This window comes from Colossoma macropomum, unplaced genomic scaffold (assembly GCF_904425465.1).
Source record: "Colossoma macropomum unplaced genomic scaffold, Colossoma_macropomum, whole genome shotgun sequence".
Classification (NCBI taxonomy): Eukaryota; Metazoa; Chordata; class Actinopteri; order Characiformes; family Serrasalmidae; genus Colossoma; species Colossoma macropomum.
In genome coordinates, this window is record NW_023494804.1 from 5,751,668 (window position 1) to 5,764,069 (window position 12,402).

The window sequence follows — 12,402 nt, forward strand, 5'->3', positions numbered from 1 at the left end:
GCATCGCATCCTTCAGTGATTTTATATCATTTCAATGTTTCCCTTCATCACTGTTCTGCCCTTATGTCACCCAGCATGCATTACAAATACATACATATGAAAACACATCATGCACACTTAAAAAAGATGGTTCTTCAAGGGTTCTTTAGTAAAGAGAATGTTCTATATTGAACCATTTACACTCAAAGAACCCTTTGCTTGATTACAGGGTTCTTTGCATCATGAAAGAGTTCTTCAGATTGATGGAGAATGTGCTGCAGATGGTTCTACCTAGCACCTTTTTGAAAAGGGTTCTATATGACACCAAAAAGAATTCTATTATGGTTACGATGTCAAGCTTATAACAAGAAAAGAACCCTTTTCAAAAAGGTGCTATGTAGAACCCTGTGATGGACTGGTGGCCTGTCCAGGGTGTTTCCTACCTTCCACCCAATGACTGCTGGGATAGGCTCCAGCACCCATGACGACCCAGAAGGATAAATGGCTTAGATAATGTGTTGTGTGTGCTATATGGAACCATCTACAGCACATTCTCCACCAATCTGAAGAGCCATTTCACAATGCGAAGAACCCTTTAATCAAGCAAAGGGTTCTTTGAGTGTTAATGGTTCTATATAGAACATTCTCCTTACTAAAGAAGCATCTCTACGCTAGCAGTCAGGATTGGTTGACACCACAGGGACTGTACCCTTGAAGAACCATTTAAAAGTGTACTATCCCTGTGGTGTCAGTCCTGACTGCTAGCCTAGCCACTAAGCTATAAGCTAATGAATACAACCAAGCTAGCATTCCTTTATTAGTCATGAGTCAAACAAAAGTGTGTGACGATGCTCCGCCGAACCCGTGAGGAGACACAAAGTCACCGGGTAGGTTGTGACTTAATGGGTGGGATGCAGTTGCAGGCTGAAGATGTGACGAGTCTGAATAACTCTTTGCAATCGGTGTGATTTATTTACACAGTGAAAACACTCCAAAGAAAAACTGTACAAACACAAAGTAAATGGAGGTCAAACTGTTGACCTGACTCAGTCAGCACAGGTAAGTATAAGGAGTCTTAGGCGACAAGGCCATAGGACTATACTTCCTAGCTTGGCTCTTACTCCCTTCTCCTCAGTCTCCTCACAATCTGAGGTGAGTGTCCTCAAGCTAGCCTCCTACTAAACCTTTCCCCTGCCTCTTATAGGGTCAGCCCCACCCCTGCATCACCTGAGCTGAACCATTCTACTGTGCAGGGGTGTTGCTGTCCTATAAGAGTGGATTAATACAAGGGTAAATAAAATCATAATTGCATATCACAAGGCCTTAATATGTAACATTACCAGTAGGATATTTCATACAGTGCGCACATTTACCAGCCTGTCTCACTCTGCTTTCTGTGCCCTAGGTAGAGACATCACCCCTCTCATGACCTAGCCGTGGGCCCTCCGGCACGCTCATGAGTGAGCTCCGTCTGATCTGCCTCCCTTTTGCTGCTGGTGTTAGGAAACAGACAACAGGTGAGTATTACAGGTAGGTGTTCAGGTAAACCACACAGACACAGACACACACAGAGTCCTCTGGTGATGCCTCATCACAAAGTGTCAGAAAACAGTGATTCTGTCTTTATTCAGCATTAACCATTCATCCTTTCTGAGAGAAAAGAAGCCAAACTGAGCTAAGATATCTAGACAGCCAGGTAGCTACCATGCTAAGTTTAGCTTTTCATCTGAGGCGTCATTTCTGTCGTTGTAATGATGATTAGAAGACAGTTACCACAGCAGCACCGCTGCAATAAGATGCTGGCTTTTTAGCAGGTAGCCATTAGCCTTACTTCCACTTTCACCAGCTAAAGAAAGAAAAATGAAACATTTTAATCAAAAATCCACCACAAAGCAGTTGTGACTCTTCAAAAGTTCCTCTTACGGTCAAGATACATCATGAGAAGGTAGTTTTTCTAGTTTTTAAACATGAAAAATCACTAAAGACTACTGGGATACCACTGCACACTCATAAAAAAGACGGTTCTTCAAGGGTTCTTTAGTAAAGGGCAAGGCTCTATTTAGAACAGAGTTCCATGTAAAACCATCTCATGCTTAAACGGTTGTTTGCATAGTAAAACGGTTCTACAGACTCATGCAGAATGTGTAGTGTACAGTTCTATAAAGCACCAAAAAGGGTTCTGCTATTGTCACAAGCTTGACAACAACTCTTTTTCGTGCTATATAGAACCCTTCTCAAAAAGGTGCTAGGCAGAACCTTCTGCAGCACATTCTCCATCAATCTGAAGAACTCTTCCACAATGCAAAGAACCCTGTAATCATGCAAGGGGTTCTTTGAGTATTAATGGTTATATACAGAACCTTTTTCTTTACTAAAGAACCCTTGAAGAACCATTTAAAAGTGTACAATCCCTGTGGTGTCAGTCCTGACTGCTAGCCTAGCCACTGAGCTATAGGCTAGTGAATACAACCACGCTAGCATTCCTAGCATTAGTCAAACAAAAGTCAGAAAACAGTGATTCTGTCTTTATTCAGCATTAATCATTCATCCTTTCTGACAGAAAAGAAGCCAAACTGAGCTAAGATATCTAGACAGCCAGGTAGCTACCATGCTAAGTTTAGCTTTTCATTTAGCTCTACCTTTCTGTCGTTTGAGAAATCCTTTCTCTTCACTGTAATGATGATTAGAAGACAGTTACCCCAGTTATACGGCTGCAATAAGATGCTACCTACTTAGCGGTTAGCTATTAGCCTTACTGCTGCTTTCACCAGCTAAAGAAAGAAAAATGTTGTGGCTGTTCAAATGTTCATCCTACGGTTAAAATACATCATCAGAAGGAGGTTTTCTAGTTTTTAAACTTCAAAAATCACTCTGCTGCATCACCACTGCACACTCTTAAAAAAGATGGTTCTTTAAGGGTTCTTTGGTAAAGGGCATGGCTCTATTTAGAACAATGAGTTCCAAATGGAACCATCTCATGCTTAAATAGTTGTTTGCATGCTGAAGTGTTTCTGCACATTGATGGAGAATGTGTTGTATATTGTTCTATATAGCACCAAAAAGGGTTCTGCTGTTGTTACAAACTTGACATTGCTACAACCCTTGTTGGCGCTATAGAGAACCATTTTCAAAAAGGTTCTATATGTAAATACACATTTTACCATCTTGGCTGAGTATAGGCTAACAAATGTAATATAAATGAAAACACAGACTTACTTAGCTCTGCTTTAAGCTCTAGATCAGCTACAGTCGCTTTTCTCACATCTCTAGCGGAACCTTTTACTCAAAAGTAGAACAGTTTCTTGTAAAATGTCTCTGAACTTTTGACTTTTTACAAGGCTGAAGTCAGTTTCCCATTCAACAGCTTCTTGTTTGAATTCTCCCTTTCCACCTTAAATGTTGCCTGAGACGCCAGAATGTAACTGCTGCATCATTTAAGGTGTAACAGGGGAAATTCAAACAAGAAGCTGGAGAACGAGGAGCGACTCCATTTTTGCAACTTTTTAGTGTTTGACAGTTTTTCGTTGCAGATTAAACGTATCAAGAAACCAGCTGGAGTGATTATAAACACGAATAAGTCCATTAGTCTCTAAATAACCCTTAAATCTCTCTCTTTGCTGTTTCATTAGCTACTAGCTAGGTGAGATTCTTGTCTGTGTTGCTATGGTGACCAGAAGTCTGTGCACCAACCCTCAGGGTTAAAAGGTGAATTAGCAGTTCTACATTAACTCCAGAGTTTAAGACCATTTATTGTTAAACTGTGTTGAACGATCAGCAGAGCTTTATTTTACTGTAAAGGAGGATTATTTTATTTTTACCTACTAATCTGATTCTGCTGTGGAGCCGCAACAGGGCAGTATAAGAGATGCATGTTGCCGACCCCTGACTTAACGGTTTCTGTTTTTTTTCAGCAGAGTATAAAACTAAATAGAACCATTTTCTTTACTAAAAAACCCTTTAAGAATTTTTTTAAGATCGTCGGAAGTGTAAAACAAAAGTTCAGAACAATTTCCAAGAGAATAAAGGGTTAAACGTCAGGCCTGATCAGCAGGCCTACTGTTTTTCTGCTCAAACATCATATTTCAATCTTTTAAGAGAGCGATAAGCACTTTAATGGCTGTCCAAGTGCAAACACAGTCACGTTCTCCAGCGTTCATAAACTTCATAACACTTAAAGACCTTGTGGGTTAGCAAATGTTTCACAGCAAATGTTTTCACACCTATTTTTTCATCTTGACACAGTTTAAAATTATGCACTATTACCACCCGCGCAGCCTGTGCTTTATTCCTATTTTGCCGGCTGTCAGTTTCACTTAAGTAGCAAAAGCCTGGGGTGAAATAAACAGTAACTGCTTTCATAGCAGAACTGCAGTTTCACTTCTGAACGTTCCAAACAGAAACCACGCAAATGCAACAGTCATCCAGACTGGAATCTGAGGCAGAGCGAGCAGTACAGTATGATTTATGTACAGCAGGAACACATACAACACGTTAATGTTATGCAAATGTATTTATGCCATACAAATACGCTGAATGAGCAACACCAAAGGCCTTCACGTCCCGTTGTTATGCCTTCACTCAAACTCTTATTCAAAACTAACCTCTGTTATAATCCTCTTATGGACACCCACCAAGCTCTTCCTTTCAGCGTCTGTGGATAAGCGCACTCTCAGGTCATTGGGGGGAATAACGTCTCAAAACAGTTTGTAGCATTGTTAATAGTACTGTTATCTCCACTTCCGATGCACTTGTTTCAGAGGTGTCTTTATTAGAGGACAGTATCTTAAGTCATAAAAGCTCCTACATCCTTGAGTTTAAAAAAAAATCATGCAGCTAGCTACTGAGGCAGCCTGAATTAAAGGAGAATTCCACCGAAGTTTCCACATAATAAAATCATTGCAAGTGGTTTTATGTGAAATTGTGCATTGCAGAGAAACTTAACGAGTTAATTTTTTTTACAGTGGTGGTGATAGGAACCAGAATTCACCATGTCCGCAAATATAGCCATTTCATTTACAAACCAAAACAGACCAGTGAACCTGAGTTTTTATATGTAATGTTGATAGCAGTAAAATAGTGGCAAATCTGAAAAATAATTTTTTTGGAGGCTATTTTGCCTAATAACGCCCTGCATGTATCCCTCCGCCATTAAAATTTATCGCAGAACTATCATAAACCAACACTTCAGACATTAAGCTGCATATTCATAACACATTCACTTCTTTCATAACTTTTTCAACTCTTATTTACAGGATGCAGGGTACTGTTATAAATACATTTACATTTTCAAAAACTTGCCTTCTTAATATATATACTGTTTTGTCTTTTTGGCCCTCAGTCCACCAATCTAGCCCCCAGGACAAATTTTGGCACCCATTTTGGAGGCATTAAACGCTTTGGACATCTGATTCCTAAAACCACTTGTCAAAATTCTGACTGTCTAAGTTTCTCTAGAATGACCATTTCACACCAAACCATTCTGACCAGCTTTGTTTACATCTTAAATGAATGATTTAAAAAAAAATGGTTGGAATTCCCCCTGAACCATCTCACATTTGAGTGTTGTCCATTGAATCTTCAATGCTAATTGAAGTAACGTCAAACCCAGGGTTATCGATGCCTTGCTGACCATGCTGGTGAAGTATAAGATTGCTGTTCAGTTGATTCAGATAGCAGCAGGCACAATGTGGAGTAACCACCGGTACGGTCTTGGAGAAGTTGGAGAAGTCGACCCGGAACTTGCCCCCTTTGGTGCGAGAGATGATGGGCAGGAAGCTGTAGCCCCACTGAATCTCGCTTGGGATGAAAGATGTGCGCACCTGGCAGGATGAGCTGGTGGACTCAGCGACCCCTTCCAGGAAGACCACCAGCTCGAACTCCTGCTGCTGGATGGTGTCCGCCGCCATCTCTGCAAAGGGGCTGGAACTGTCGATCACGTGGTACAGCGTCAAAGGGCAGACGAAGAAGAGGTTGTCCTTGCCTGCATCCACCAGGAAGTCAATGTTCACCTGGTCTAGGATGATGGGTTCTCCTTCTGGCGAGATGGTGGTCCTCAACAGCTTCCCGTAAATCTGGCTGCCGATAAGCAGGGTCTTGCGTAGGTTCGCCACCCGAATCTGCAGGCAGAGGCTTCCTTTCTTTAAACAGATGACCGCCGTGTCGCTGAAGGTGACCGTCTTGGCTCGCTTTTTGGGTAGAGATATTTTGGCCAAAATGAGGCCACACATGAAGCAGTTTATGATGGCACCCATGAGTGACTGGATGACAAGAAGGGCCACTGTGCCAGCGCAGTGGCCAGTCAGAGCTCGCCCACCGTATCCAATGGTTGTCTGGGTCTCTAAAGAATAAAGGAAGGCAGTTGTGAGACCATTTATGTTGTCTATGCACTTTGTATGGCCATCAGCAGAACGCTCCCCCTCCACTGCCTCCAAGTCCCCATTGCTCTTTGCAATCGAGTACCACAGCAGGCCGAAGACGAACCAGCTTCCAGTGAAAGCAGCGACAAAGGAGAATATAACAAAGCGCCATCGGATCTCGACAAAGGTGGTCCAAAAGTCCATCAGGTAAGCAAAATGGCTGTGATACTTCACGTTGCCAAATTCAATGTTACAGTGGCCATCCTTGGTCACGAGCCGCGTCCGGCGAATCCTGCGTTCCACTATGTGACCATGAATCTGCTTCTGGATGAACTGCAACATTCCTTTATGGTGAAAGCACAGAAGAAAACCGTTTACAGTTTCAACATGAATGGAAAAGGAGGTCATACTCTATAAGCTCTGCATGTGATAAGCAAGTAAACACAGCCTGTACAATGTGGTATTTTGCCCTACATTCTTTTGATAAACCTGCCTTTGCAGTTTTGTTCTGCACTGAGGGGAAACGAGTATTCAGACACTTTTGTTTTTGTTGTTTAATAAACTTCCTGTGTGTATATATCCGCTTCAAATTTACATACATGATGTATTTTGACTTTGTACTAATAAATACAAAGCAGAAAGTGTGTGTGTGTGTATATATATACACACACACACACACACACATAGATACATACATACATGTAAAGGTTACATACACACAAATCAAGGTATAGATATTAATGCAACAAAACAATTGACATTATAAAAGATGCCATTGGTTTAATACTATGGGAGCATATCAGCAGCAAAATTAAAATGAAAATGTGATATATAAATTGCATATGGGTCATTCTACAGAAACGTCCATTTTTGTGTCCCTAGTGTTTACAGATATATTACACTAAAAAAAAAAACCGTTAGGGTTACATTTTTTTTACATTTTCAAATAAAACAATAAGTTATTTTAACAATTACACCTTCTTGAGCCTCAATTTAGCAATATTCTTTTTTAAATCTATTATATAGAATTCCAAACACCACAGAAGAGCTCATCCTCACAGTCATGTGTGAAGGCTGAGGCCATATTTTGAGGTTAAAAAACTCATTTTTCTGCAATTTTAACTGCAATAATCTATACATGACTGTGGAATATATGAATTAAATGACATAAAGAAAACAAATGACAAATAAATATTATAAAATATATAATGAAAGTTCCCCAGGAGTCGTGTCACTGGTGTTACTGCGTAACAAAAAATCTCTTATTCTGAAATAAAATCACACTGATGACGTTACTTGACTTCCTTTTACCTGTTTTCTGAGGATCTATGAAGAAAAGCACATGGTGAGCCCACTGTGTCTTTCAGTTATCAGAGATTTTCTCATTTAGCTCATGATTTCATATGTAGCTTTTAGCTGAAGTCACTGGTGTGACCAACTTTATTCTGAGGTAATTGTGAAAAAATAGAATACAAATGGATTAAATTACATATTTTAGTGGATGTTCCATGATTGACAACATGTGGTTTGATGCTCTGTAGCAGCCATTTTGTAAAATGCATTTTTCATTAAAATGTCTCTGGTGTTTCCTTTCTTATGTGTAACACCAACGACCATCAGTAACACCACTGACTCCTATGGAGAGATAGAAAAGTAGACATTTCCGTAGAATGACCCATATATGCAATGTTGGGCTCAAAATAAAAATTCAAATTTAAAACTGCAATTTTAATTTGCCATTTGGGATACTAGTATTGACATTTCATCTACACAGAGATTTAGATGCTTTATAAGTAGCATTATTTAAATTGAAATGTATTTCCAGAACTGCATATTTATACTTGTGATTATGCAATAATGGTGTCAAAATGTAATCTGCCTTAGATGCATTCACTCCCTCTAATCAGGCATTTGAAACTGCATTATCAAAGAGAACACCAAGCTAGAAAGAGAGCAAAATTCTAATGCAAGATGGGAAACAGCGCCTCTCCTGTTTGTAATTACATACTCTCGCCTACTGCACTCATTCTGAGGCAAAACAATTATGAAAATGCATTTGACCAGATTGCATTTTAATTTTCATAGACTTTCCAACCTGTCAATCATCCCATTTCGACGGGGCCAACAGCGCGCCCTGTAGAAAAGGCTTTATCAGAAACATGGTGGCTGAAGAGTTTATACCTACTCTTACATCAAGAGATGGAGTGAAGCAGAGCATTACATTCACTTCTGATGCTTACTGTCTTTATTCATGGCCCGATGAGAAAGCGTTTAATCAAACATGCGGCCAGGTTTTCTGATTTATCAGTCTGGGAGTTTTTCACAAGGCACTCTCAGACTAATGCTAAGGAAGGTAAGAGAGAAGCCAGCGGTCATTGGAAACAGAGAACGACACAGAACAATAAGCAACTGAACTGCGTCCATCTTCGTTCCTACACTCTATGTAGAACTCCTCTGCTAGAGATGCATGTCTAAACTTTGCACCCAAGCATTTAGACAAATCAGAACTCTTTTTGAATAATATACTGTGGTCAGACGAAAGAAAAATGGAGCGTATAATAATAATTAAGCTCATCATGTTTGGAGAAAGAAGGGTCGTGAGTATGATCCCATAAACACCCACAGTGAAGCATGATGGTGGGAGCATCATGATATGGGACTGCTTCTCTGCAAACGGTACTGGGGCATTAAAGGAAACATGACTGGAGTGATGTACTGGGAGATACTGGAGGATTTGATGGATGTTTCAACAAAAAAAAACAAGCTCAAACATACAGCCAAAATATTCAAGACTGGGTTCTAAAGAAGAAGGTGCTTGCATGGCCTAGCTAATCTTTTTGGAGGATTTATGGAGGATTTTGAGATCTAGCAGAGGCACCCTCACTACCTTAGAGAACTAAAGATGGTGTGCAAAGCTAATTAATTCTTACTACAGGCATCTCACAGCTGTAATTGCCAACAACAGCTTTACAATAAAGTACTAATATAAATTTTTGGTGTCTGAATACTTTTTCCATATAAATTTAATTTTTTTTTTTAAATATATATCTGTTCTTATGTATAAATACACATTTCTTTGTTCATATTTATGAGCAAAAGGTCAAAAGACATTAGATATATGCACTACAGGTATATTAAATAATGTAAAAGGTTATCTTGTGCTTGTTTCCCCTCACTGCATACTGTAAAGCCATAAAATGTAAAGAATGACTTCCCACTGCTGAGAAATGTAAACTTTACTGGTTAAAGTTTGTAAAACCAGATACAACAAAAGACATTTCACTCAATTAACATCTAGTGACCACATCTTAACATCTACCAAACATGATGAGCTTGATTCGTGAGCTAAAACTTGCCTATGGATGGAAATGACAACTTACCCCCACTCACACAGAGGTTAGCAGCAGCGCTACTGAAACGAGAAGCCACTGTCAACTTTCAATGCATGAAATCGACTTCACAGACGTGTCGACTGAGCGCGCTAGCCAAGCAGCAGGCAGGATTAGCGTTCAGACCTTCCAGTTCTCCTCCAAGCAAACTGCCATTGGGGTGCAGCTAAAAACGTAATCCTCAGTGAAATGTTCTAATCCCAGGCACATGCCACAGTTTACACGCCGTAAAGAAAGAGACAAGTCAAAGTGCTCCCAAAACTGATTATTGGTCCACATCTACGCTACCTTAAGCTCATCTGCAGATTCTAGACCAAACCAAACCAAACCACAATCCACATCGGGTGCAGCATCATGACAGAGAGCGAAACTCTATAGGTCGCCTGCACTGGTCAACAAAAGTTCTAGCAACAGGAGCATTAGGGTCTCCAGGGCTGCTCCATTGGCCCTCCAGAGCACAATGCCATTGGGCAAGAAGGTCCCCCAGCTGATGGGAACAGCCTCAGTGAAGGAGCTTCCCACTGGCTGGGCTTTACCCAAATGAACACTAAAGCTTTGCGTGGTGCCAGACAAAGAAATCCCTCAATCACTTTTCCCTTTATTTCCTGGGCCCAACTGCTCCCCTCCCCCATATCTCAGCTCCTGCTGTACTTGCTCCAAGCCAGTCCAGGGCAAAAAAGCAAACTGATAAAACTTATTTCCATTAATAAAGACTGTGCTAGATAACAGTAGCCACTATGACTATTGTGTTTTTAACCTTGTGTGAGTATGAGTATTTACATGAAGGGTGTAACTCCTCAAACTCCACATGTGCTCCCATTCTTCACCCTCAGCCGGAGCATGGACTGGACTCGGCCCATTTATTGGACCTTGGACATTGGAAGCTACTTAAAGCAGGAGTGCTGATCTAGAATCAGATTCCTCTCTTATTTACTGCAACTTTACTGACTAGAACAGATTCTAGACCAGCATTCTTCATCTGAGAAGCTTCATAAATTATGGGCCATTGTTTGTATACAGAAACCACTCTTCGCTTATCTTAAGTCCAGTCCAAAACGCACAAAAAGTCCACTCTTTAGCTTTATTACAGATTTCACTCTTTTCAGGAGACTCGCTTGCAGTTTTTCAAAGAAATATGCAGAGAGAGTTCAGTGTTAGAAGTTGGTTGTGCAGTTTCTGCTGCTCATACACATTCAGTGGTGTTGAGGTCTGGACTCTAGGGTGGTCAGTCCATCGTTCAGCTTCTTTGTTTGATGTGTCCGTCTCCTTTTCTCAGTGAGGTTCTTCTTGAACAGCTACACATCCTTTCAGACCCACAGCGCTGAGTCGTCTTCTCACAGTGGAAGGATGGACAGAAACACCTGTGGATGTTTTCAGATCTGAAGCAAGAGTGGTCAATTATTATTCAACCCCTCAAACCACCAGAATTCTGTTTGGTTCCTTCAAGTATTAAGAAGTAATTGAGGTATTAAGAACAATGAGCTTCACATGCTTGGATTAATTATCTGTTTTTTCCCGCCTTTTCTGACTATTAAAGCCCCTCCCCAATCAAGTGAACAGCATTCCAAGGCCATCAGAGACAAAATCGTGGAGGGTCACAAGGCTGGCAAGGGGTACAAAACCCTTTCGAAGGAGTTGGGCCTACCTGTCTCCACTGTTGGGATCATCATCCGGAAGTGGAAGGCTTATGGAACTACTGTTAACCTTCCACAGCCTGGACAGCCTTTCAAAGTTTCCTCCCGTGCCGAGGCCAGGCTTGTCCGAACGGTCAAGGTTGACCCAAGGACAACAAGGAGGGAGCTCTGGGAAGATCTCATGGCGGTGGGGACATTGGTTTCAATAAATACCATAAGTAATGTACTCCACCGCAATGGTCTCCGTTCCAGGCGAGCCCGTAAGGTACCTTTACTTTCAAAGCGTCATGACGAGGCCCGTCTAAAGTTTGCTCATGATCACTTGGAGGACTCTGAGGCAGACTGATTCAAGGTTCTCTGGTCTGATGAGACCAAGATCGAGGTCTTCGGTGCCAACCTCACCCAGGGCGTTTGGCAAAGGGGATGGGACTGCATACGACACCAAGAATACCATCCCTACAGTCAAGCATGGTGGTGGCAGCATCATGCTGTGGGGCTGCTTCTCAGCCAAGGGGCCTGGCCATCTGGTCCACATCCACGGGAAGATGGATAGCACAGCCTACCTGGAGATTTTGGCCAAAAACCTCCGCTCCTACATCAAGGATCTTAAGATGGGTCGTCATTTCTTCCAACAGGACCCCAAGCACACGGCCAAGAAAACCAAGGCCTGGTTTCAGAGGGAAAAGATCAAGGTGTTGGAGTGGCCTAGTCAGTCTCCTGACCTTAACCCAATTGAAAACTTGTGGAAGGAGCTCAAGTCCACAAGAGATGCCCAAAGAACCTAGACAACTTGGAGACGATCTGCATGGAGGAGTGGGCCAAGATTACTCTAGAGACCTGTGCCGGCCTGATCAGGTCTTATAAAAAACGATTAATAGCTGTAATTGCAAACAAGGGTTATTCCACAAATTATTAAACCTAGGGGTTGAATAATAATTGATCCTAATTTTTATGTTTAAAATGTATTATAATTTAATTGAGCAACACATATTTTTTGTTTGTAATATTTAGGCATCTGTTTGAAGAGTTTGAAGGCTCTAACTT

At 41.2% G+C, this 12,402-nt stretch overlaps 1 protein-coding gene across 1 annotated transcript; it reads right to left on the reverse strand.

Annotated features, from left to right (window-relative positions):
• Positions 1 to 5,528: 5,528 nt before the first annotated feature.
• kcnj1b (potassium inwardly rectifying channel subfamily J member 1b) lies at positions 5,529 to 9,782 on the reverse strand. The gene is given in 2 exon segments (XM_036595342.1): positions 5,529 to 6,679; positions 9,716 to 9,782. Coding segments are annotated over 2 exon segments (1,218 nt in total).
• Between the last annotated feature and the right edge of the window lie 2,620 nt (positions 9,783 to 12,402).